The 27,898-nt window shown below is 35.5% G+C and overlaps 3 protein-coding genes across 6 annotated transcripts in view; 2 read left to right on the top strand and 1 right to left on the bottom strand.

Moving 5' to 3' along the window:
* The window catches only part of grk5l (G protein-coupled receptor kinase 5 like), an 821,722-nt gene that overhangs the window by 296,493 nt on the left and 497,331 nt on the right, over positions 1-27,898 (top strand). The gene's annotated exons all lie outside the window — the stretch shown is intronic.
* Positions 12-7,989, bottom strand: timm17b (translocase of inner mitochondrial membrane 17 homolog B (yeast)). Of its 2 annotated transcripts, none has more exons than XM_068222983.2 (6): positions 7,899-7,989; positions 5,516-5,615; positions 5,362-5,425; positions 5,091-5,219; positions 3,681-3,791; positions 12-3,407 (listed from the first exon to the last, which is right to left on the bottom strand). In XM_068222983.2, the coding sequence occupies exons 2-6, from the start codon at positions 5,573-5,575 to the stop codon at positions 3,334-3,336; spliced, it is 438 nt and encodes a 145-aa protein (XP_068079084.1). In that variant the 5' UTR covers positions 5,576-5,615; positions 7,899-7,989; the 3' UTR covers positions 12-3,333. The 2 variants fall into 2 exon arrangements, with proteins under 2 accessions (XP_068079084.1, NP_001107065.1); NM_001113593.1 differs by having other exon boundaries at positions 3,035-3,407; positions 7,942-7,989.
* The window catches only part of zgc:154046, a 51,318-nt gene continuing 32,262 nt past the window's right edge, over positions 8,843-27,898 (top strand). For 2 of the 3 annotated variants that reach the window (XR_012383757.1, XR_012383758.1), the window contains exons 1-3: positions 8,843-8,947; positions 9,649-9,927; positions 20,151-20,269. Coding sequence is in view for 1 of the 3 variants with exons in the window: in NM_001079997.1 (NP_001073466.1) it covers positions 8,921-8,947; positions 9,649-9,927; positions 20,151-20,269 (425 nt within the window). In the remaining 2 variants the exon portion in view is untranslated. The remainder of the gene's footprint in view (positions 8,948-9,648; positions 9,928-20,150; positions 20,270-27,898) is intronic. The other variant, NM_001079997.1, reaches the window with a different exon arrangement.

Genomic DNA, 27,898 nt, shown 5'->3' on the forward strand with positions numbered 1-27,898 from the left:
CAAAACACATAGAGCATTACACAAAAATACTTTATTGAGGCAGGCTGCTAACACACGTATTCTATACCTTATTCTTGTCTCTATAGTGTTCAAAAACACACAAACATATGAACAAGACATAACGCAAAAGCAAATGACTTACATTTAAATGAACATTTAAGTTATGAACTTCATTCCTCTTCTGACTGCACATCATATTGAATTTAAAGTATATCTTTATCATTTAATTGTATCATTAAACAATGGGAACGGTGAGGCTATGCATATTGAATAGCAAAACATCCTGGAGAAGCCTTTTTCAAAGATTTCAATAACAACTTAATAAATAAATAACGTAATAAATAAAATAATGTTCTAATAAAATTATGATCATCTTCAACAACATTTCTCAATAACTCCAATGGATATAAATAACTAATTTAAGCAAAATAAAAAGTGCTTGCGTGATAAAACTCATCAGATGATTATGACAGTAGGCTGTTACACTGTATTTCTGAAGTCAGGAATGCACTGCACCAGTGCTTCTCAATTACATTCCTGCAATACAAAATATTTGCACCAATTTTTGACCTTATTTGCAGTCTGGATAAGTTATTAGAAAATATAATGGGTAATAATTATTTTTTTGGTTCAATAATGTAATAATTCTTTTTTTTTTGGGTTTAAGACTCTGATTTTGTGAACATTCCATTTTTAAAGTTCGATATTTTCAGCCCATTTTAACACATTGTTTTTATTTTGCATGTATCTCCTACCAACGTGTTACGTGATTCTGTGAATATTATGCTAGCATAGAAACAATTTCAAAATAGGGTATATGCAGTGATAGTGTTTTTTTGCACGTTCGCCTCACAGCAAGAAGGTCGCTGGTTCGAGCCTTAGCTAGGTCAGTTGGCATTTCTGTGTGGAGTTTGCATGTTGTTTGCCTGGGTTTCCTCTGGGTGCTCCGGTTTCCCCTACAAGTCCAAAAACATGTGGTACAGGTAAATTGGGTATGTGTTTCCCAGTGATGGGTTGTAGCTGAAAGGGTATCTGCTGCATTAAGCATATGCTGGGTAAGCTGGCAGTTCATTCAGCTGTGGCGGCCCCAGATTAATATAGGGACTAAGCCAAAAAAAAAAAAAAAATGAATGAATGAATGAATGAATGTTTCTTCCCATACTGATATACTTCCAGTGAATGTTTAATGTGACTTTTTAAATTTTTTTTAAAAAGTTCCTTTTACAGCATCAATGTTGCAATGTGATTAAAATATAATCAGTTAAACAAACTTTAGCATTCATTTGGTTGTTCAATCGTAAACAGAGATGAAAAGCCATTTACTCGCACGCGCTCGTCATGATCAGCAGGCTAGCTCAGAAATGCCATTGGAAATGCTCGAGTAAAATAAATTTAAATACTTTAAAGACATGGCGTGGAAAAAAATGTAATGCATGCAGTGCTTCTTGTACATTCTAAACCCCGTTTATAGCGTATATCACTCTGGCAGAGAAGATCATTGATTTTTTTTTAAGAAATCAGACCTTAAACGCACAGATTTTGTAACCGCTTACAGTTCACCAGAAGCATTTGACCCAGATAACTGACAAATTAAAAGTCCTTCTGCGTGGTTCTGCATATACCCTATTGTACAGTATTTTTGCTTTATACCTGTTTGAAATGTATAAAGCAAGTCTGTTTTAACAATTAGATTAGATAGGATTTCTGCATGAATGAGAATCTTTGGTTCATAATGCTTTTCCTTTGCAACACAAAAATTCTAAAAGTGTATATTACAATCTATACATAATACAAATTATTTACTTGCCCCTGAGTAACTAATAAAAGATCAAAGGTTTCAGGGTAATCCCCTGTCTCTGAAGGGTACTGGTGACCCACCGGACTGCACATTTGTTTTTAATGTTGTTCTAATCTGACCCACACAGTTAAGTCCATGATGCTTTAAGCCAGTGTTTCTCAAGACCACCAACACTGTATGTTTCGGATGTCTCCTTTGCCTGTCACATCCGTTACAAGTCTTTGGCTGTTTCCCAATTCCAAGCACGCAGAGAATGGACTTGCATTCTTGTGGAGAATGCTCTTGCTAAGTTACTTGTGGAAGAGCAAACTTGAGAGACCGCGAGAACAGAGAACGCGTACTGTGAGAAATGAAAATAGCTAAATTGTTCCTGATGGTCACATGACCTTCACACGTTTTTCGTTTTTTAATGGAAAATTATTTAAACATTACAGCATAAACATCACAACAATACTTTTTACAATATATACTATCCATAAAGACCTTACAAATATACGCTGCACAACACAAATAAAACTAATTTTAATAGGAATTTCAGCGAATAAACACCCTTATTGTGTTTATGCCTTTATAAAGATTTTCATGGTAATGTTTACCTTCACCGTTTCATTTAGGGAAACTCCTGAGATAAATAAGTTATATCTCTGAACTTTAATATTAAATCTATATAAAATGCTGTGCGTCCCACCGCCTTTATTCAGCCGCATTGACTTCTAAGACTTTTTGAGTTAGTTTTGAGCTGAAATCTTCATCGAAGCATCTTCAATATCAAGAACACATCAAGGAACTTTCACTTGTCCTCCGTTCTTGTGGTCTTGAGTTTTAGAACTGAACTTTGGCAGTTGATGATGACGTTACACGAGGACGCAAGATGGCAGAAAAACGCATATTGAGAAACAGCCCTTCAGTTTCTGCTAACGAGATGATCTGACTCAGGTGTGTTTGATTAAAGAGACATGGGCTGCGTCCCAAACTGCCTACTACTCAGTAGGTACTGCATTTGAATGTAAACGTACTACTCGGCCGTTAGAAAAGTACGTTCTATTCAGTATGAATGTGAAAAGTATGAATGGAACTCGGACGTACTACATCCGCCATTTTGTCATGGTCACGCGACCTACCTGCGTCATTTGCGTCGCTTCACTCCCATTCATGAATTCGCTCGTGGGACATTATGGGATAGAGCAGCATGCATGGGATGCGCACTCCAGAATCTCGCCGGAAGTAGTAAGTCATCCGGGAACTTCTTACTTACTTACTTCTTACATACTACTCGGCTCGCATACTGATTTTAGCGTACTATATAGTATGGAAGTATGCGGTTTCGGACGCAGCCATGGAAAATGTGCAGAGCTGGTGATTCTCCAGGATCGTGGTTGAGAAGCCCTGCTTTATGCTAAAGAGCTAATGTTCTGAATCAGGCCTGTAAACCAGGAAGACATAAAAAATGTGCAGAGCAGTGGGTTCCCAGTACTGAAGTCGAGTATCACCACTGTAAACAGTCAGCAACTTTCATTCAGTCTATAATACTTCAGTTACTGATACTGTCCATAACCACGTGCCTCTTCTTTCGGGGGAAGCTGTTTTGGGTCCTCCACAATAGGACTTGCTATAGAAGAAGAGAAGATGTAGAAAATACATTATTTGTTGCAAAGCACAATTTAAATACATTTTCCAAAATATTGATGAAAAAAGTTTTTTTCAACTGCGCAGATGCACACCACATTTAATTAATTGGTTTACCTAAATAAATGTTGCACAAATAAATGTTTAGACAATCTTTGTATTTCTCAAAAAAAAAAAAAAAAAAATTAAAAAGACATAACAGAATGTTTTGTGAGTGTTAACATTTCTGTCACTGACATACAAGTGTGTAACTCACAATTCTGAAACTGCTGTGCTGTGTATCTAGTAAGAAGAATCCCAAAGCCCTCAATTAGGGCAAGCAGAATTCCACCCATCATTGCAGAGCCCACCATAGCGAGGGGACCACCTGAAATACAAACATGCAAGTAATGCAAATATTTTCCATCTTGCAAACTCATAAACCAGAGGTAGCTTAAAGAGTGCAGATTAATGATGAACTATTACGACAGTAATACTACAGGGTTTTGCTTATTTTCTTAATGAGTAATGGGTGTGTTTTGAGGACAAACCAATCAGAGTCTCATCTCCCATTCCCTTTAAGAGTCAGTTGCATCACCCCATGGCACATTTGCTATTTACATGGCGGACTTTGTAAGTGGAAAAACTGAAAGCTTCACTCGCGAGAAAGCAGCTAAACAGACCATCTGCAGCGCAAGGATAAAGAATGAGCCTGCTATAATTGGCCTTTACTTTCACTTTCTCTATTTCGTGGATAAGGAAACGGTGTTGTATGAGTCAAAATATTTAATTTTGTTTGTTAAGCGCAAAGATTTGTTTCAAAACTATTTACAAATTCAGTTCAATTTCCAGAAAATGAATAAATAAGCAATAATAATGAAGTGTGGTCAGTTATATCCAAACAAATGTGCTATGCCCTATATGGTCCAAAACCTGAGGGGTGGGCAAATCCAAGCTTTTTTAAAAAATAAAACAGATAAAAATAATCATATAATAAGTAATACTACTACTAATAATAACATTTTACAAAAGCAAAAACTTAAACTAAAAAAGCCCCCTGAGATAAAGAAGACATGGAGGCAGTGTTTTTTATATTTATGTAGAAAATAATAAGTTTTGTAATATTTAAATCTTTTAATTCTTTCATTTGTAAAGATATTTGTGTATTCCATCTTGCGTGTATCAAGCAATGTGTAAGTGGGGCACACAACAAACGCGCTCTGCGCTGGACTTTAGACTTGCTTTTAGCTGGTCAATTACAGTCTAATTTAGTTCCTCAAAATAGCAACACGCCAACAAAGCTCCTTAACGCACTTCTTTTCTAGAATGAAACACCTATGAGTCCACAAAGTGGCACAAATGGATTTGCTACTTAATGCTAGAGTTGCATTGATCTGAAATTAGCAACACGTCGGTGCAAACAAGTCTTGCACCTTATTGCGCTGGGTGTATGATAGGGCCCATTGTTTTTCATGCATAAAGCACACCTCACAAAGAATTCATTTTCAAATCAAACAGATTTCTCTTTGTGAACAAGATGAATTTGCATGTCCAACTTAAATGCAGTGTTTGGTCAGTTTTAAAACACCACTCTCATGAATTGTCCTAGTGAAAGTTTGCTTGACAACATTATATGTGTCATTACCTTCAAATTCTAACAGAGTTATAATAACTGTGCTAAACTTACTACGTGCTGCTAGTATAGCTCCGGTCATTGCCCCACTGGTAATGGAGTTCCAAGGGTCTTCCTTACCCCGCAAACGCACAAGACCACAGTCTATGGTTGAAAACAGTCCTCCCCAAACAGCAAAACTACCTACAAACACACACACACACACACACACACACACACACGCTGTAATTTATAATGAATAACTGCTAAACAAATTTTTAATTGTCATATGCAGTACAAAAACAGAGAAACAACAAAACAATAAAAAAAAATTCTGAATACTCGCCTCCAATTTGTGGTGCCCTTACTCTCACTGCATTTGCGCTACCTCTTAACCTGTGTCGAACACCCTATAAAAATACAGTATTTTTCTTTTATAATAAATGCATTGCATTGTGTTTTGGTAATAGCGGAGTCGTCTGTTTGACAGTAAAACATACCACAGGTGCATTCCGAAATCCTTTGACAGTCTGAAACACCCCTCCTCCAATGGCTCCCATGGTAAAAGCACCCCCACAGTCATCAACTATCCTCCATGGGCTAAAAAGAAAATTACCTGTTAGAAGTCAACTGCATTATATACTGTACCTTAATTAATCAATTCAATAGACTCAAAATTACCGAAATAATCTTCAAATCATCTAAAATAACTTTGAAGAGAAACATCAATTACTGTACACAATCCAAGGTCTTTGCTTATGTATGTATATATATATATATATATATATATATATATATATATATATATATATATATATATATATATAAGCAAATGTATATATATATATATATATATGTATGTGTGCGTGTGTATATATGTGTGTGTGTGTATGTATATGTATATATATATATATATATATATATATATATATATATATATGTATGTATGTATATATATATATATATATATATATATTTACACACACACACAGTTGAAGTCAGAAACACAGAATTTTTAGTTACCCTTTTAATTTTATTTTACTTTTAATTTTTTTCACAAACTATGTTTAACAGTAAGCCTTTAAATGTCCCATTAAGCTGTACAAAAGTGTCTTCAAAAATATCTAGTAAAATATTATTTACTGGCATCATGGCAAAGATAAATCAGGCATTAGAAATAAGTCAATAAAATTGGGGAAAAAGTAACAGGGGGCCAATAATTCTGACTTCATTTGTGTGTGTTTGTGTATAAAAAGTAGGCTGCACTATATTAATTAGTGCAATGCAAGTGAATAGGCTGCACTATATTTAGGCTGGACTATATTTAAATTTATTGTCACTTCAGCTTCTCCGGCTATATCATGGCAAAAACCAGATCAAATTGACAACATTTTATAAATATCACGTTTCTAAAAAATAAAAGACATCAAAAGCAATAAATAATGCATAAAATAAAAAATCTGAAACTTTTTTTAAGGTTTACTTTTGATAAAAAATAAAAAATTTTCAAAAGTTCTTTAAAGTTTCTTTAGATAAAAATAATTGTCTGATAACATAAAAAATAGGTTATTCCAAAAATATGTTTAACAGTTTTGGTTTGTTTTGCAGCATTGACATTTTGGGGGAAATTATCCTTGAGTGAGTCCATTAATGAGTCATTCATGTGTCCAATACAGCATTTTGTGTAAACAACCTTATCATGTTTTAAAAAATGAGTTAAAAATACTTTGATTTTGTTCTATTTGTTCCCCTATTGTTTTATAATTCAACAGGGGAGTGAATTATGCATTCAAAAACAAACAACTTACAAGAAGATAAATACAGTAAAATGAAATAAACATGGCTTTATGTTTTTCTGGGTTGTCAAGCAGTATTCAGGTACTGAATAAAAAACAAAGTGTGCTATTTCTTGTGACTGCTTTAAAAACATGCAAATTATAAACTTTCACTAAATCATGGTTAAAGTCAACAGTGACCCCACAAATCTCATGTACTCGGAACTGTAGCTCCTGCTCAACTATAATCGCAGCTCAACATTGAACATCCTGCGATGTGAGTATTGTAGGTGTGCACATGATATCAATGTTGAAACAATTGTGCAACCCTTGCTTGAAGGTGAAATATTAAATTATTTCTATTAGGTAATTAACTAGGTAAATACATTTGGTATTGATACTAATGTTTCAAGGTGAACAACAAGTTTACTTGCTTATATGCACAATGTACTGCTTTTGGGTGATGTTTTAAAAATGACAAAGATTTGATCATAAAACTAATCATTTAGATATCTTTCCAGAGAAATTGAGTAACATTTTATTGAAGTAGTCTGTTATGTTAATTAAAAAAAAAAACTTTGGATTGCATTAAATTTAGCCTACCATATTATTTATATGATTCCTTTTGAAGACTATAGAATACAAAGAAAAAATGGACTTACAAAAGAAAAGGTATTCTTCATTGTAGTAAATGCAAATCACGGTCATTGTTTAATATCTGGAGTAATGTCTTACATTAACAGGACTTTTCACTGTTCAATATGACATATGCCTTGCAGAAAAAAGTGATTTAAAATATCTTCCATCAAAAACGTATACATTATCCCACAACAGATTTACAATACGGCTAAACATTAGGCACTGTATGTTCATTTTCATATATACATCTGATAGACGACCTAAGGATTTTGAATAAATAAATAAATAAATAAATAAATAAAGGCTAAAGCATTCAATCCAGTGTGTGATTCGAGAAATGTATCAAAGCTACACAAATTGTTATAGTATTTAGCAGGGTACTTTAGAGAGAATGACAGCAAAGAAGCAAACGATCCAAGCGAAAATAGAAATCATAAACTTCTTAAAATTATATACGTCCTGTCGTGACCTGAAGCGCGGACGGACTCATCAGAAGTCAGCAGGTACTTTACCAGGGTTCACGGGCATATTCCTCCATGATAAACAGCTAACGTCAAATCGGTTACGCATTTTGTCCGCGACAGGTAGATCAGCAACCTGAAACTTTTTAAAGGACACGTACATAAACCCTCTATGGAGTTTCATTTATTGTACATGTTAGCCTGCTAATTAATTAATATGGGCTAAATTGTACTAAACAACAGTATATTTTATATATGTTTCATGTCGACACTGAACACGTTTTATTATATTCTAAAAACAAGCGACATTAAAACCTGGTTAATCTAAATTACATTTAATGAGAATTAAATAATTTCAGCTGAACAAAAGGAAAAAAGACGCCATTAATGCTTTCGAAAGTAACCTTTATTGGTAACGTTAGCGTCCTCACACCTTTTGCGCTGCAAAACACTAGAGCGTTTTATTTAAAGTTTCACATAAAGTAGCTCCACCTGAGAAGTTATGTCAAATATGATGTCAATGTTCTGCAACATTCACAGAGTTTACAGATCGTATGTCTGACTAAAAAACGGCGTTTTATAAGTTATTTCCAATGAGTTATGAAAAGTATTTTGAACGCAGTCTGTTGTTGTATTGACAGTCGCTTAGTGATGACGTTGCGAACGTCCAAACAGGTCACACAGACCGATAGACGGCAATGTTTTTTTTTTGTTTTTTTAGTCCGATTGACCACTAAATAAAAGACCACTCTAGATTATAGGCTAATAAAACTGTATATTAATTACTGAACAGTCTTGAAATCTTTAAACAGTCGTAAGACTTGTCAACACAGTGCAAGCTATTCGGGGTCAAAATTAACTGGTATCTCGGTAACGTTAGTTGTAGTTGTCAATCTTATTCAAGCGAGGGCGACAGTGTACGACTAGTCTGGCAACTTGTCAAGAAAGTTTTGGTCGCCCTTGAAAGCTCATAATGTCGGGGACACCCACTTCAGCTGTCAACTGAAATCTACAGGATTCGCGTGGAATTATGCTGTGTCTCTTAAGCAGAACAGCGGTAAGTGCCGTTTATTACAGCATACAACTTACTGACATTAAATAAACGCAATGCCTTTAACAGTTAAGCGAACGCCTTGCCAAATGCGCCAGTGGTAGCAGCAACGTCCCATCTATAGCATTTATTGTGTTTTTACTTTATATTTACTTAATCTGAGACATTTTATTTATTACTATGTGACGTTACGTTCCAATAAACATAACAAACGAATTATTAGATGTTAAAATGGTCCGTAATTAGAGGACAAATCAGCAACAAAAAATGTCAAGGAGGTTGTCAAGAACAGTGGCACTATGTATCCTACTTTTGACAGCGGGGCAGATCGACATAATGCATCCATCAGTCTTACAAGTTTAGATTTGAATTGTGTTGGAAGGTCCCATGCAAAGTTCAGATGCAAAATTAAGCCTCAAAGTGCTGCCTGAGATCTACTTCTAAAATTAGCTTTTTTTTTTTCTTTTTTTTTTTGGATAAAGTTATGTAACTTAAAGGCGATTAAAATAACATACATAGAAATAAAATTTAAATGAACAAACCTACAAACAGCCTGAGGGAAAAAATGCTAATTTTAGGAAAATTCATATTTAGGAATACACACACACATTGGTTTCTGTATTTTAAAAATAACCTGATACATTGTTTTATTTTTATGAAGATTATTGCAGGTTCAGTTATAATTGTTATAATAATTGCATTCTTAGGCAAGGACGGGCCTGGTGAAACATTGCCGTCTACTGAGTCCCATACCAGTTGTCCAAATTTCTGACCGGTCGCTGTTACATCAAGAAAGTCTGCCAAAGCTACCCGTTCCTCCACTGAAGCAAACATGTTCTCGATATCTGGCCTTGCTCGAACCACTAATCAGTGAGGAGGAGATGGCACACACATGCAAGCTCATGGACGAATTTCTACAACCTGGTGGTGTAGGAGAGAGACTTCAAAAGAGTTTGGAGAGACGGGCGCGCAAAACTGAAAACTGGGTGTGTATAATGCATGGATGTCTATTTGTAAGGGCAACTGGTGTCCTTGGTTTCCTGGTGTGAAATTTAGTAATAATAGTTTTTTAGTATTTTTGATACTGTGCACAAAATTCTATACTTTGGACCCACGTATAGTTTGCTTTAGGGCTGCAACTAACAATTATTTTAATAATAGATTAATCTGTCAATGATTTTGTAGATTAATTGATGAATCGGATAAAAAAAAGAAAAGTATTCATTTCCAGCCTTTTTTTAAAAAACAGAACTAAAATCTTTAGAAAGTGCACAAACATGTTGTCCTTGAACATCTCTGAGCTGTTATAATAATAATAATAATAAAATAAAAAGTTTTCAATCCAAATATCTAAAAAGACTTTAAGTTTAACTCACTCATGTTTGTCATGTGACACACCACAGCCACAATGTATGACAGATGTATCCCTTTTATTATGCTTTACCGTTTTAATACGAAATATTTACATGCTTGCTCATAGCACATATAAATGGTCTTGATCATGATTTATTCCGTGATCTAAACGCTCGTTTGTCTCATTCATAAAAGCAAAACATGCAGGATTCAGCATGTATATTCATCAGTTACTCCCAGAATGCATGTAAGCAAGTGCCTGGCCAGCTTGGAGAAGAATAGATAGAACCTTATTGTTACTTTCACTATGCGTATCTGATATGAATGATACACATCAGCAAATTATATTTAAATGGATTGTTAGAATTTCATAGACTTTCTTTTGTGTTTTGCAAACTTTAAATGTATTATTTTACTGGTACTTGTGTGTATTTACAAGTCTAAAACATAAAATAAGCATTGGCTGGTTAAAAACAGTGTGTAATTTTGATAATATGACAAGTCTTTCTCTGGCTCAGTGCCAACCAACGCACCAAAGCTCAGTTTGAATTTTTCATGTCATGTTCCTCACTTCAAAATGGAAAAGTAGAATTCTGTAGTGATTTATCCTGTTGTTGCTCTTTTCTTCTGCATGTATCTTTCTTCTAACGTTACCTCCTCCTGTTTTTTTGCTCCATCCTGTTTATGAGGCGCCGAACTCTGGCATCAGTGCGCGAGAGAAGCAGACTAAAGTTGTTTTAATAATCAAACGTCTCTGTGTCATGCGACATGGCGAATCTATTATGAAGTTCGTTGCCATCGCTTTTAGTAATCAATTTTAATCAATTCGTTGTTGCAGCCCTAGTTTGCTTTATAGTACTGATTCGAAATTAATTTACATTAATACATTAGCATTTCATTAGCATGAAACATTTAAACAAAATTGTCAAAGCCCTAGCTGCCAAAAGTGGACAGTCACACAATCCTAATCGCTAAAGGAAAAACCAAAACACTATACATGTTTAACCGATGAACATTGAAAAATAAGTGTAATAAGTTGTCACGTTAGATTTGAGGCTAATAATAATTAGTTTTAAATCTTTAAATAGCTGTAAAGTCTTGCCAACTTAGTGCAAGCCATTCAGGGTTAAAATTAAATGGTATCGTATTCAAGCGATGGTGACCGTGTACGACCAGTCTGGCAACTTGTCAAGAAAGTTTTGGTTGCCCTTGAAGTGCATAATGTCGGCAGTCAGGACCAACTTCAGCTGTCTACTGAATTGTACAGGATTTGCGTGGAATTGTGCTGTGCCTTTTGACCAGAACCGCGGTAAGTGCTGGTCATTAAATCAGACCTCCTAGTTTTCAGCGATTCCGCAATCGCTGAGTCCAATCAAAATTATCAAAAAGTTGCAAATTTTTGCAATCTTTCAAAATTCTTAATTTAAATTGCAAAATAATTACAAAAATGTAAATGATTTCATAAAACATCAAATTCCAAACCAAATAATGAAAATATATTTACTTCAGTTTGCAATTTATTGTTTTACATGACTTATAGACATTGCATACACTGGGCATGTGATATATTTGAGTGTCTCTTGAAAAATGACGCCCCACCAGCGCCCTCACAATTATTACATTACATTGGAAGTGGGGGATTGTTTTGCAGCCTGTGCAGCAAGCAGATTCAGATGAAAAGGGAATGATTTACATGTGAGCTCAATGCAAAGATAGGATTAGACATCCTGTGGCACGAATTGGGGGTTTTGTGCGTTTGTCGTGCTTCAGACTGCAAAAGAAACATCTATCAAACTGAGCAGTGGAACAGACAGAACTGCAAGCAGCTTACTGTGAGAGATTGGTTCAAGAATGAAGGCCTTTGAATGTGACTGAATTGAAAAACATTATTTGTGCTATACATCTGTGGCCTGTTTTACGGTGTGCGTCAAATCGATAAATAATTTAGTTTATCTCCTTTTCTGCCGTTGACAAGAGAAAACGCTTCCCTGCCATTGACAAGTTTTACGACAATCTGTGTTTTAGGTGTATTACAGTAGGGGAAGCCCTAACGCGTAATGTCTTGAGTGAGGTACATAATGTCAGATGCTCCGAGGAGTGAAATCTGAGAGAAAGTAAGATCATGGATAAAAATAAGAGTTGTATAACCTTCCTTTGGCTTAATCTCTAACGTTGTTTTGACAAGATATCAAAATAAAGAAGCTTTATTTTTATGATTTGTGTTGGATTGCACATCTAACATAGTATATATAGATGTGACATCTCTCTGTTATGGATATGACAGATGTGAAATTGTATGACTTTGGTAAGTCAAATATAATTGTTTAAGAACATTGACAGAGACATTTTTGAGTATTATTAAAGCACTGCAAAGTACAAGCCTAAACAACAAAACGCAGAATTTGCATGGAATTGCTCATATATATATATTTTTTTTTTTATTATTATTATTTTTTTTATTATTATTATTAAATTGCAAAATTGTCAGCGAATTTCTGGAAATTACCCCCCCAAAAAAAAAAAAAAAAAAAATATATATATATATATATATATATATATATATATATATATATATATATATATATATATATATATATATATATGTATATATATATATATATATATATATATATATATATATATATGTATATATATATATATATATATATATATATATATATATATATATATATATATATGAATGTGTATGTGTGTGTGTGTGTGTATATATATATATATATATATATATATATATATATATATATATATATATATATATATATATATATATATATATATATATATAATTTTTATTAAAATTGTGAAAAAATTTTTTGTTATACCATACAGTATACAGACATAAAAAAAAACGCAATTCCTTTAACAGTTAAGCGATGCTTTGCCAAGACGGACATTCCTAATGGCTGAAGGAAAAAACAAAAACAATCAAACCTATGTGCAAACAATGCAATTGGGCCAAATGGGAGAGCACACCCCTGTGAAATCATGGACACTTGATGTTTGAGTTGGAATTAAATCAGGAACTCTACATAGACCGAATGGGTTAATGTGCAAACTTGCATCACATGCTTTGTATTTGATTTTTCAGCTCACATTGGACAAGTGTCCCATTGTTTTAACATGTGATACTTGTCAGTTCTTCTGTTATCAACATTTAATTAACTTTATGTAATTAACCTAAGGTTACTGAAATAAACATTTTGACTTTATTGCAACCTAGTGACGTGGAACATGTTTGCATAAAGATAAGTAACTAAAATTAAAGCTCCTTTAATTTTAACACAAATGTAACTGAGATTTTAATTAGAACACAGATTGTCATCTTTGGAGGAACAACAACCATATATATATATATATATATATATATATATATATATATATATATATATATATATATATATATATATATATATATATATATAGTTGAAGTCTGATTTATTAGCCCCCCTAAATTATTAGTCCACTTGTTTATTTTTTCCCCAATTTCTGTTTAACCGAGAGAAGATTTTTTTCAACACATTTCTAAACATAATAATTTTAATAACTCTTTTCTAATAACCGATTTATTTTATCTTTACCATGATGTCTGTTAATAATATTTTACTAGATATTTTTCAAGACACTTACAATACAGCTTAAAGTGTCATTTAAATGCTTAACTAGGTTAATTAAGTTAACTAGGCAGGTAAGGGGAATTAGGCAAGTTATTGTATAACGATGGTTTGTTTTGTAGATTATCGAGAAAAAAATATAGCTTAAAGGGGCTAATAATTTTGTCCCTAAAATGGTTAATAAAAAATTCAAAACTGCTTTTATTTTAGCCAAAATAAAACAAATAAGACTTTGTCCAGAAGAAAAAATATTATCAGACATAGTGTGAAAATGTCCTTGCTCTGTTAAACATCATTTGGAAAATGTTATAAAAAGAAGAAAAGAAAATCGAAGGGGGCTAATAATTCTGACTTCAACTGTATATATAAATATATATATATGAAATTGGCGACGTAGTGGCGCAGTAGGTAGTGCTGTCGCCTCAGCAGTAGGATAAAAGGTTGCTGGGTCGCTAGTTCAAACCTCGGCTCAGATGGCGTTTATGTGAGGAGTTTGCATGTTCTCCCTGCGTTCGCGTGGGTTTCCTCCGGGTGCTCTGGTTTCCCCCACAGTCCCAAGACATGTGGTACAGGTGAATTGGGTAGGCTAAATTGTATTAGTGTGTGTGTGTGTTGATGTTTTCCAGAGATGGATTGCGTCTGGTAAAAACCTGCTGGATAAGTTGGCGGTTGGCGGTTCATTCTGCTGTGGCGACCCTGGATTAATAAAGGGACTAAGCCGACAGGAAAATGAATGAATGTATATGGAATTATTTATCGAAAAATCTCTGGTTGTTGTCCCTGAAAACGTCCAGACAAAGGCCAATCAAGCTCATGAAGTGACATTGAAAAATCAATTGACACTTTGTGAAATGTGGCGAGTTGTAAAACAAGTTCAGTTTTATCAAAACTTCAAGTATCAAGTTCAAATCAAAACATGAATATTCATTAGTAAGAACTGCCTAAAATACACTACACGACTTAGAAAACATTAAATATATGTCACTGTCTTTAAAGTTTTTTCTAAAATAGTTATTTGAGTCAGTCTGGCTTACTTGTGTAAATGTGTGTAAATTTATATTTATTCAATTTTTAAATTCATTTCAAGAATATTTTTGTCTAATATGAAAAAATATGCAAATGATTTATTCACAATACAGTTTGTAAAGTAATATTATCTGTCTTTTATTAGATATTTTATATGAGAGACTTGCTTTGTTTACCAAATAAGTGGATCTAATTGGATTTGCATTGTAAACATTAAATACAAGTTAAAAAGGTATTACTTTTCATTTCATATATTAAGGTTTTACTTATGATGCTCCCAAAATCATTCCACATGAATCCGCAGATTTTTAACAGAATTCTGTGCAGAAATAGCAAAAAATGTCCACAGAGTTCGTCTGGCCTTGCCCATCAGATTGTTTATTATACTCTGTTGAAAATGTAAGTTTTTGGGTCAGAGGGAATTGTTGCTGTTATTTGCCTGTGATGGTTCTTCCTACCAAATCAAAGTAGATTCTCTTTGTCCCGCGTTCATTTCGTTTCAGAGAAGGCTAATGAGGGTTTGATGTCAGGATAAAAACAACAAAAAGACAGAAAGCAATTATACACAATAAAACAAGAATCTACAGTCACAAATCCCACAGTAAGGTGAATAAGCCACACACAAATGACCTTGTAAATTACCTTGTAGTAAGTCACTCAGGTCACTCAAAATGCAACTAACCATTCCAATAATATCCAGCTGCAGACCCACAGGTTTCAGACCTCACTACATTTAGACCACTAGGTCTAGGCTTGGGAGGGCGTGAGTATGTTAGTTGGGATTACAAATGCGTCTAATAAGAAAGTGCACTTACATAATTTTTGTGAAGCAGTAGAACAATAAATATTGTTTATTCATAGCTGTAGGGGTACGTTTATGTCTGTGGTGGGTGTAGCTGTGGGTGTAACACAACAGGTTACTGAAATGGGTAGGGTTGGGGTAGGTGTAGACAGTAATAAAACAATAGGTTGAGCAAACTAAACTAAATATAATATACAGTCAACAATGTTCTGGTTCAGTGTAAAAAAAATTATAATTATGTATTTGCAGTATTTCATGTATTGTGTGTAAATACTGTACATGTAATTTGTGTGGACATTATCGGAATAGCTGATGTAACTATATAGAATCATTACTGATCATCCATCATGGACTGAAACATTGCTGGATATATCTAAACTTTATTCACGTCACACTTGAGTCACGTAATATTGATATACGTAATATTTACTGCAAGCCTTTTGCAGCCTGCCCTTCCGACTGCCGCACGCCGTACAAGTTTACAGCCATACAGTGTTAGTTGCACTAAAAGGAGTAAGAAAGAAATATGGTTAAAAAGGTCAGTCACAGACATTGTTGACAAGAAACATCACTAGACTTCATGAGCTACTTAGTTTTTCGCTATCCAAGTCACACGTCACACTTGGGGCAGGGTAAAAGAAGATGATTAGACATTAAAGGGCACTTATGGTGAAAAATCTACTTTTCAAGCTGTTTGGACAGACATGTGTGTAGGTATAGTGTATAGACTGTCATTTTGGGGTGATATAAACACACACAGTAATTTTTTTTCAATTTAACAACAAAAAAACGGTGGACCAATTGGAGCGGTTTTCAGACCGACCGCAACTTTACGTAGGAATGCGGTCTCCCCGGCCACCAATATTGATTGACAGCCTTGAGTCACGATCATATCCTCAGTTTCTTGTTGCACGTCCGCCATTTTCAGCGTGTGAGTCGAAGCGATATCACTAAAGGAACACCCGTGCTCTATTTTTTGATGAAAAGCTCACTGGGCTCAACACAAGATCAATATTCTCCACATTATCACTCTAATCGGAATTATTGCTTGTATTTTTGCGTGGCGCCGTGCATTTCGGAGTTCTGGGCGTGGGTTTCTGTCGGCGTGTACACGGTGGAGCTTCGGGTCAGCTGCTCGGTGCTGCGTGGGTTTCTGTCGGGCTGCACGCAGTGAGCTTCGGGTCAGCAGCTCGGCGCTGCGTGGGTTTCTGTCGGGCTGCACGCAGTGAGCTTCGGGTCAGCGGCTTGGCGCTGCGTGGGTTTCTGTCGGCGTGAACGCGGCGGAGCTTAAGTTAATTCAGTGTGTGTGGTTATTAGTCTCGGTGTACACGCTCGGCACTTTTACACCGAGACTATACAAAGACACAAATGATTTTGTACTCTCTGCTTAGTCTGTATCCGAGTCCAACATGCACGGCTGAATGCTCATCCTAGCATAAGCTTAGCATCTCTCTCTCTGTAAGACTGTTGTAAACACAGAGCGTGAGAGCTCTTGGCTCCAGGCACGTGCACACATAGGGCTCAACCTGTGGAGTGCACATGCCCTTTTTAGTCTTTGATAGAAAGTGCCCTTATAAAATGATCAAAAGTGCCCCCGCGACGCGGCACACCCTCGGTCCCGCTCTTCAGTAGGCGTGCAACAACACCGCTCTTGAGTATGCGCGCGACAACACAGCTGATCAGAACGCGTGCGACAACACCACTCTTCAGTACACGCGCAACAAGCCCCCCTCCCCACCCCCCGCTCTTCAAAAAATTTATCCTGCACATGCCTTTTGGACGGTCTCTGCACGGACCTGCTTGGCTCCGCCCCTTGTTACGTTGTTACGTTGGCGGGAAGCCAAAACTGTGAAGCAACACGCCCCTAAACAGCAAACTGTGTAAACGCCCCCAACATGACACTTTTTAACACATTATAATAAAAACATCTGAACTGTGTTGAACTTAACCTAAACTGGCACACTCACTTACAAGAACCATTTTATTAATATTAAATCATTAAAAAGGTGTAAACTATGTGCCCTTTAAGTGGGTAATTTAAAATGTTTATTCACAGAGATGTCACATTTTGATCTTCTATTAGTCTCACGCAATCATAGGATGCGATTTTGCAGGTTAGAGTTCACCAAGCTTGAACTTTGTAATGCAGGGACATGTAAAAGTTTTCTCACAAGCTTGGAATGTATGAATGGAAGTCTATGGGGTGAAAAGTGCAGTCAGTGTGACTTTGACTTTACCTTTAGAAATGTGGTTCTCAACCATGTTCCTGGACCCCAGCACTGCTTTCTTCTTAGTCAAACACACCTGAATCAAGTCATCAAGACTCAAGTCAAAGACTCTAGTGCTGTATCCGGAATCACTCCTTATACCCTCATTCACTTTTCCTTGGAATAGTCCACTATTATATTCCCCTAAAAGAGTGAATGAAAATGAGTGAGTAAAATTTAAGCATTGAGTTACTAAAGGAATGCCTTTTTGTCTCTGCTTTGCTGGTCGATAAATCACTTGCTTTCTTTGTCAGACCGGGGATAGTTGTTTAGTGCTTGCTAAGTATTTTGTCATATACAAATGTTACTTTAATTAAACAATAATTTATTTATAAATGCACATCAATAGGATTCACACAAAAATTAATTCGACACAAAAACGCACAGTGGTTTATGAGTGTTTTCTAGCTGTTGGGTGTACATGGGTCATACATTAATTATTGCAGTGAATTATTTATTGACTAATTGCACTTCAAAACATGCTCTATGGTTTCGGACACCCCTACATATGGCTGTTCTCTAAAATAGGGCATTATTTAAGGGTATAGGGTTTTTGGATCAGTATGCATATACAACTGGGTGATACGATAAAGATCAAAACCTTGATTAACTAAACACTTTACCTCAATTGACTATTTTATTTTAAAGGCAATGTTCATCACAATCAGGTGCTCCTTTTTATACACTTCCGGATCACATGATCTCCTCTCGCATATATGTCAACATATACATGCATGCATATGTATACATACACAATCGTTCATATATACATATACATACAAATTGTCTGATGAAGAGCCGGGTGGCTCGAAACGTTACACGCTCTGTGTCAGCCTTTTTAATTTAATAAATTTGTATTTTTGGAGCCTTGGTGTTGCCGCCTTTGATTTACATTTAACACTTAGCCTGGTGGACCAGGACATACACACATACACTATGAACAATTTAGCTTACCCAATTCACCTTTAGCGCATGTCTTTGGACTTGTTGGGGAAACCGGAGCACATGGAGGAATCTCACGTGAACACGAGGAGAACATGCAAACTCCACACAGAAATGACAGACCCAGCCGTAGCTTGAACCAGTGACTATTTTGCTGTGAGGCGACAGCTCTACCTACTGCGCCACTGTGCACCCATTAGCAATAATAATAATTATTATTATTTTATTTATTCTTTCATTTATTTTATGGTAAAACTTAGTAATGCTGGTTGTTCATTCTGAGACGTGCCCTGATAAATAAGAGAATAAAACGAAGGAAAGTGAGTGATGTATAACAATGTCAGTGAAAGCTCTCAGTCTAGTTCAGGGATGGGCAAACTTGATCCTCGAGGGCCGGTGTCCCTGCAGAGTTTTGTTCCAACACTAGTCAAACACACCTGAACATGCTAATCAGTGTCTTTAAGATCACAAGAAATCTATAAGCAGGTGTGTTTGATTAGGGTTGGAGCTAAACTGTGCAGGACACCGGCCCTCCAGGATCGAGTTTGCCCACCCCTGGTCTAGTATATTATTTAAAAGAATAGTAGTAACAGAAGGATTAAAGAACTGGAATAACTGACATAGGACAGTTATTTCAATTATAGGTTATAAATTTCGGTTACGGTTTTATTTCAATTTATCGCTCAGCCCTAGTATATAGCTTGTTACTGTGTTTGATTTTGATGGCATAGGTCTTCTACATTAATACAAGTATACTGCCAGTATACTCACTGAAATACTGTCTGAGAATATAACACACTGCTGCTTATGGGATGCTGCCCACGGGGGTCACGATTTGATTCCAAAATGATTGTTAACTTAAGTTTTTCCTATTTCGTCTGCTGTATGTTTACATCTTTACATTTTAACCAGAATTGGAGTTTCTATCCTTTAGTTTAAAAATTGGAATCTATTTAAGCCCTTATATCTTAAAATAATAAATTTTATTAAAGAATTACTAATGATGAACAAGTTCTGAATGTAAATATGCTAATTACAAAGAGTAAGCGGAAAAACGTCAACTTTTAAAAATAGGATATTAAATTGTACAATAATGACTGAAAGTACATAGTACTTTTATTTTGTGTCTGTTGAAAACATTCAACTGCTTATATATTTCCAATTATTCCCCTTGTTGTATGATCCAGCTCTCTGACTGGTGGATGCAGTCTGCCTACCTGGATTCTCGAATGCCTGTGGTAGTGTACTCAAGTCCAGGGGTTGTTTTACCCAAAATGCACTTTCAAGATCGTCAAGGACAAATGAGGTGGGTGATGACATGTCCTTTTACTTTCATTTATATTTATATCAATTCATTTAAAAGATTCTTTTATACTTTTTCTTTTAAAAACAATTTATTTATGACGAAGCAAATAATCACAACCATAGCTATAACGAAGAATATACATTCACTTAGGGCTGGGCGATAATTCGATATCGATAATTATCACCATATAAAATTTTTCGATAAAACGATAATGACAGTTCGATAATTGCTCGATAATATTTACGCACTTATGCGTAACGTTGCGCAAGCATTTTGCAGCCTGCCCTTCCGACTGCTGCACGCCGTACAAGTTTACAGCCATACAGTGTTAGTTTCACTGAAAGGAGTAAGAAAGAAATATGGTAAAAAAGGTCAGTCACAGACATTGTTGACAAGAAACGTCACTAGACTTCATGAGCTACTTAGGTTTTCGCTATCCGACCCAAAACAGAGCAACGTGCACCGCAAACTGCTTAGACGACTCGTGTCATCAAAAGCAGGCAACACCACGACCTGTTTCACGATGTAAAATAAGACCACCCTTATAAAGATGCTAAGAAATTACAGACATAAACAAGTGTTGGCAAACCAGCACAGCTACCCAGCAGAGTCTCATGTCATCATTTTCGAAAGCCGTGCCTTACGAAAAAAAAAACGAAAAGACAAATGAAAGACATGACAGACAACACAATCTCAATCACATCTCCATGAACATTTGATGCTTGCTGTAAACTACAGCCTGCATCATTTAAGGGTATTTGTTAAGACAATAATAAGATCTTTTGATGTCAAGCTTATGTTTCCTTTTTAATATTAAAATATTTTTTGGAAAATCTGTAATACCACTATTGTCTCTCATCGACGGTAAAATAACCAGCCTTTATATATATTAAAGGACATAATCACAGAGGAGAAATCAGATGCTCAAGACATAATCTTTAAAATAATGACATATTAAAAATGCAGCAAATGACAGACGTTTACAACAGCAACAGCTTTTTTTCCACGGAGCGAAGCATCATCCACCCGCAGTTGTTTAAGGTGGACACGAACTAAATAAATAAAAGCATATTTCCTTGAAAATGTATCTTTTTGTAACGAATTTCGTTTTGTATAATGTGTAACTTAATTTTAAAGTATATTTTGTTGGTCAGATATCTACAGCATAAACAAGAGGAATGAATAACATCTGAGGTGAAGCTCTTTAACACAAGCCCGCTATATGCTTTAGCGCCAAAACAATCCATCAAACTATTTACACGGTTTCATTTTCATTCATTAACTAAGCGCGTTCTGAGCAGCATGAACTGAACAGTCTTTTAGCAGCACTGATAGATTTCTTGGGTTACCTCGAAAGAATAAACTTGGATGGAGCTCAGAAGCTCACTGTAAATGGAGAGGCTCCCCGGCTGACTCCCCGCATGTTTTCGTTGTGATGCGCGATTTGTAAAATGAGAGTCTGCATAGACCTATTTGTCTGTCAGACAAATTTGGTTAAAACACGCGCGGATATATTAGAGATATGCGCATAACAAGGTTTTATGCGACCCGCAATATGGGATGTCAAGAGGGTGACAGCATAAGTAAGGTAAACTGCACACTTGATTATGTAATTCGTGGATGCGTCTCAGCGCAAAGCATAACTAAACCTTTACTTGTCCATGCTTAATCAGTCATCTATAAGGTCTATCAATTAAAGCGTTCTCGACAATCAATAGATCAAGTAATCATTAGCATCCCTAAATAAAATACATTAAAGGGCACCTATGGTGAAAAATCTACTTTTCAAGCTGTTTGGACAAACATATGTGTATATATAGTGCATAGACTGTCATTTTGGGGTGATATAAACACACCCAGTCCTTTTTTTTTTTTTTTCAATTTAACAACATAAAAACGGTGGACCAATAAGAGCAGTTTTCAGACCGACCGCAACTTTCATCATTTTGCATCTCTCGTTACAAAGCAACCATCAATCGTTTTTCAGAGGATGACAAGTTTATAGAGTAAAGAAAAAAAAACCACTGCAGTGTTTGGATGTGCTGTGTTTGTTTGAGGTAATTAGTCTGCAGTTATTACTGAAATGTGTAAATTCCATACAAAGTCTAAAGCAGATTGGTTTGTTGTACTTTAATGAATAGTGGTGCGCTTTTGCCATTTGAAAACGTTGAGATTTTCACTAGGTGCGCCTTGAAAATGCATGCAAGTCACATGTGCGCTGCTTGCACAACATGTGCGCATCACTCCAATATGCGTTTCATGCAAGTCATGTGCCTCCATTGGAAATGACAAACTTGCACCTTAAGCTTATTGGCATTGCTTCTAAGGTTCACACTCAGCAGCCACATTTTAATAAAGCTATAGCGCTTCATACTGAAATCTCATAATTTGTATTGATATTGACAATGGTGTTTGGTGACGGGGTGACGCAGTAGGTAGTGCTGATGCCTCACAGCAAGAAGGTCGACAAAGAATAATCTTAGACAAAGATTTTGTACTCCCTGCTTGGTCTATTTTGCGACTCGTACATGTACGGCTGAATGCTCATCCTAACTTAGCTTCTCGCTCTCTGGGCCCTATCATACACCCGGCACAATGTGGCGCAAGGCGTGGCGCAATTGTCTTTTGCTAGTTTCAGCTTGGCGCAAGAGTCGTTTTGAGGCGTTGCGCTACGCTGTTTAAAGAGCAAATGCATTAGCGCTTATATGTATGCCATAGGCGTTCTGGTCTAAAAAGGAAGGCGTTATGAGGCGCACTGCTGGCGCGTTGCTATTTTGAGAAACTAAAATAGATTTTTCATTAGACCAAAACAAACCCGGTCTAAACTCTGGCGCAGAGTTGCACCTCGCTTACACACTGCTTAATACGCACAAGAGAACAATAGGCAAATATCTTTACATATGAAAAAACTTAAATATTAAGGATAAATATAGGATATAATAAGAATAGATATAGGATATAAATATAAAGGATTAAAATATTACAAAACATTATTTTCTAGCCTACATAAATATGAAAAATCACTGCTTTTATGTCTTCTTCATCTCGGGAGGCCTTTTCAGTTAATTTATAACAATTTTCTTTTTCTATAATGTTATTATTATTAGCAGTATTATTTATTATATCCATATTTATATTTGTTTTATTAAAAACAAGCTTGGATTTGCCCACCTGTCTGGTTTTAGACCATATGGGGCACAGCATGTGTTTTAGGATATAACTCAGGTTTTTGAGCACACTTCGTTATTATTGTTCATTTTATTCGTTTGCTGGAAATTAGAACTGAATTTAGAAATAGTTTTGAAACTAATATTTGCGCTTAACAAACGCAATTAATTATTTATAGACTAATTGATTTAATGTTTGCTAGTGAAATGCTCAGTTTTTCCACTTAGACCTACTTTACGTCCTGTAAATAGCGAATGCAATTATGGCGTGACGCAGCTGGCTCTTAAAGGGAATGGGAGATGAGACTCTAATTGGTTTATTCTCAAAACACACCTATAACTCATTAAGAAATTAAACTCAACCCTTTTAGACCATGCGCCACGGCGCAAAGCCGATTTCCCGTCCTTAAATTAACCAAAGTGCGTTCTGACACACCCTGAAAGCGTTTGCGCCCTGCGTTTTGCGCTCTGCGCAAGGACCGTCAAAATAGAGCCCTCTGTCTGTCAGCCTGTCTGTTGCAAACACAGAGCGTGGAAGCTCTTGGCTCCGCCCCCTTGTTACATTGGGCGGGAAGCCGAAACTGTGAAGCAACACGCCCCTAAAACAGCAAACTGTGTAAACGCCCCCAACATGACAATTTTTAACACATTATAATAAAAACATCTGAACTGTGTGTTGAACTGAACCTAAACTGGCACACTCAGAACAACCATAATATTAATATTAAATCATAAAAAAGAGGTAAACTATGTGCCCTTTAAAAAGTGTGGTAATTTCACAATGAAAGGGTGTAAGAAAAAGACACTGACAACAGAACTGCTAACAAAAGGGATTTAATGTACAAAAGTGAAACTAGAATAATGTTCAAACATATACAAAAAAAGAGAAATATTTTCAATAATAAAAATAAAAAGAATATAGTAAAGTAGCAAATTCAAGCAAAGGATCAGACGAAAATTAGTTCAACTCAAGAATAAGGGGACGATAGTGAAGCCAAACAAAAAAAGAAAGAAATATAACAAAACAATTCTAATTTATGAATAACCCATTACCTCACTAGAAACTAATGAAAGGAAAGGTCTTTAGCACCCTATTCTTCCCTATACTGAGCTGTAGAATAAGATAAATATAAAGATGACATTCACCTCTTACCTGATGTCTTTAACAATACATTTTCTAAGTGTTTGCAAAATGGAAGTTCTACGACATCTTCCCTATCCACCTTACTCTGAGAAAGGAGTGAACTGAACTTACGCTACAACAATAACATTAATTTCAGACAAAGCTGCAATGTATTTTACTGGTGAATATGTCATGTAAAAACACTTTACAAACACATTATATGTATATTTTTTCATTAATTTAAATGGAAACCTATATCTAAATGAAAACTTAGGTGCATCACTGAGCATCACTATGTCTTACTTAAGATGGCTGCACTAAAAAGAATAGTTTTTTCAGACTAATCTGTATTGAAGGTATTTATTTAATTTTTGTTGTTTACTCGGGTATCTTGACTGTACTAAAATGTGATTGCAAAGATAATAAAGAAAAAGTTTAGTTGTTCTTGTTATTAAGTGAATTTATTATTCCTTAACATTGCTGTTAAGATGATATCAACCCTAACCCCACAGCAAACAGAAACCGAACCGTGGCACCAAAACCGTGAAACGAACCGAATCATGCCTTTGGTGTATCGTTACACCGCTAGTATTGGCTGATAATTACATTTTATGACTCAATTGGTACTTGCCAATCTAGCCATTCTCATGAACTGATCACTGGCGTTATGAATTAGATAATTAATTCTTGAAATCATGGATATTAGAGTGAATTAGCAAGAGAACAGGTTGTGTGAGGCATGGTTATGTTCTAAGCTTTACATTTGTTAGGTTATGAATAGCACAGTAAAGATATCTTGAGTGCACATCCCTGTCTCTCATCATCAAGCTGCTGTAGGGCCGTCCGGAGTATAGGAGCTGTGTTCACAGATGTGCTAGTTGGAGAGAAAAATATTGGAATGACCTTGCCGATATTTAGGCCTTTTTACATGTATAAAAACTGAAAGTTTTGTTTTTTTGACTATTTTCTCTATTATTTTCTGTAAAGCTGATTTCGACTATGAAATGTCCACACTAAATGGTTATAAGAGACATGTTTAAGGGATTATATGGAACATCTTTTATTTATTCTCTTAGGTAAGGAGAGATCTCCACTCAAGTGTTATACTTAGAGTGAAAATGTGCTTAATGCATAAGCATCAGAATTGGTACTCGGTATCAGCCAATCACCATCACAAGGAATAGGTACTCGGTATCAACTGTGAAAATCCTGATCAGAGCATCCCAAGTTTTAAGTGTTCTGGTGGACATGCGCCCTTAGGGAAAATTTCTTAAACTTGATGTGAGGTGTATAGTAGGCGATGCAGCATTTTCTTGTCACAACCAAGCGGCAACCTCCCGCTCTCTCTCAGGAAGCCAATATGGAAGTAACTAAAACTGCAATTCATCTGAAATTCCGCTAGTCCTGGCTGCTCCTGGCTCCAAAAAAGAGCAAATTTCAATTGAGCCCACTGTTAGAATGGCCAACTTTACAGCAGAAAAAAAGGTGTTTCCAGCCTGGTACAAAAAATTATTTTGGTTATGACTGCTAATATTACCCTTCATGACAACTGTGAAGGGGGTGAATTTTTTTATAACTCTTCCGTTTCTTTTATATTAAGTTATATTAAGTTTGCATAATTAAGGGAGTGGCCACTTGAGTGAAAGCTAGGTCTCGTTGGTCGCCTTCACGTCACCTCAGCTGAATCCTGCAGATTAGCCACTGAACTCGGCGTATTTATCGTATTTCTGTGTTGTTTTACGTGGCTTTACAGTCAACTGCCTTTTGGACTTGTTTTCTACAAGTATTAGATGGCATGGCATGCTGAGTGCACTTAATTGTGCTCACAAACCATTCACGTGACCTCCGTTTCCCATGTGAGTAAAGTTATATACTTATATACCATCTCTATACATGTATTTTTTTTATTTAAGATCATTTATCGTTTATATTTATATTTAGAGCTGTAATGCACTACAGAATCTGACGGATTGATTAGTTGTAGGCTCTAGAACAGTCATCTGAAGCATTGTCATACAGTCTTATGCTGGATTTCATCAATAGTCTTACATTAACTAACACAGACTATATCTGAAGTGTTTGGAAGTAATCCGCGTTTTAAGAACGTCATAAGAACGTGGCTCAATGTATTACGGCAGTGTTTTTAAAAGTCTAAACACCTTATTGATATTGTATACAACCAAGCACAAGTGGTCAGAATACAAATGAGTCACAGGTGATAAAGTATTAAGCGTTCTCCCAAAGTAAAGTGTGTCTGAACCAGGTCCTAGCAAAATGCCAGCTGGGCCCGTATTTTCAAAAGGTTTAATCTGGATAAAATTGATCCGGATTTAGTAATTCTGTTTTTACGATCCGTGATCACATAATCCAGCTTACTTTTTGAGCCAGTTTTTCAAAGCAACATCGGATTGGATCAATCTGATCTGGATAGGAACTTTTCAGGATCACTAAATCTGGATAACCAGTGCTCAAATAGGATAGGACATCACAATGTAGAACTATAGATATGTAAAGAGTAGAATAGCCAGCATGGGGTCAATATAAATTTATTTTTATTTGAAATGAAAACTAAGAAAATTTGATAATTATTAAAATAATAATAATAATAATATATAATAATAAAAACAAGAAAAACAACACCCCATCCTCTTTAAGCAGTCCGCTCATTTGAGACCTACAACACTGTACATTGAGGATATTTATAATAAGTTTCAAATATAGATGTAAATAAAAAAAAGTTAATGTCAAAAACTCCACAATAATTTCAGACTTCCTCATCTGATGTGGAGAGACCAGCTTGTCTGAGCGTAGCCTTTAGGTGGCGGATCTCAAGTCATTGGCTTTGGTTTGCTGCAGTTTGGTTAGAGTCAGATGTTTCTCTGCCAGACGAAGCTGTGCTTCTGCTCTTTCAGTCTCTTTTTGCAATTGTTGAAAGAGATTTCAAAAATCAGTGATTTGCCATTCTTTGCATTTTTTTTTATTCTGTATTCATTGCATGCATCACTAATAAATATTCTAAAAATAAAAACATTTTCCATTGTGATGAATATATTTATCAATTAGTGAAAGAATAAAATTGATTCTTTTTGGTCAGTTTTGACAGCTGTTTGGGGGATTATTTTATGAGGTCAAACTCTTTCTACTTTGCTGTAGGCCTGTACTGAAAGGCTGAATACGTTAAAGGCTATACTCACTATAGCCTGACGGATGAACAAATAAAGTTTAAACCTTATGAATAAATAGTATATCTCGTAAGATACTGCATGATCCAAAAATAATATTACTTAATAATTTTTTTAAGTTTTCATTACATTTTGGGCATGAAATCCACGCTAAATC

Source organism: Danio rerio, chromosome 8 (assembly GCF_049306965.1).
Source record: "Danio rerio strain Tuebingen ecotype United States chromosome 8, GRCz12tu, whole genome shotgun sequence".
Classification (NCBI taxonomy): Eukaryota; Metazoa; Chordata; class Actinopteri; order Cypriniformes; family Danionidae; genus Danio; species Danio rerio.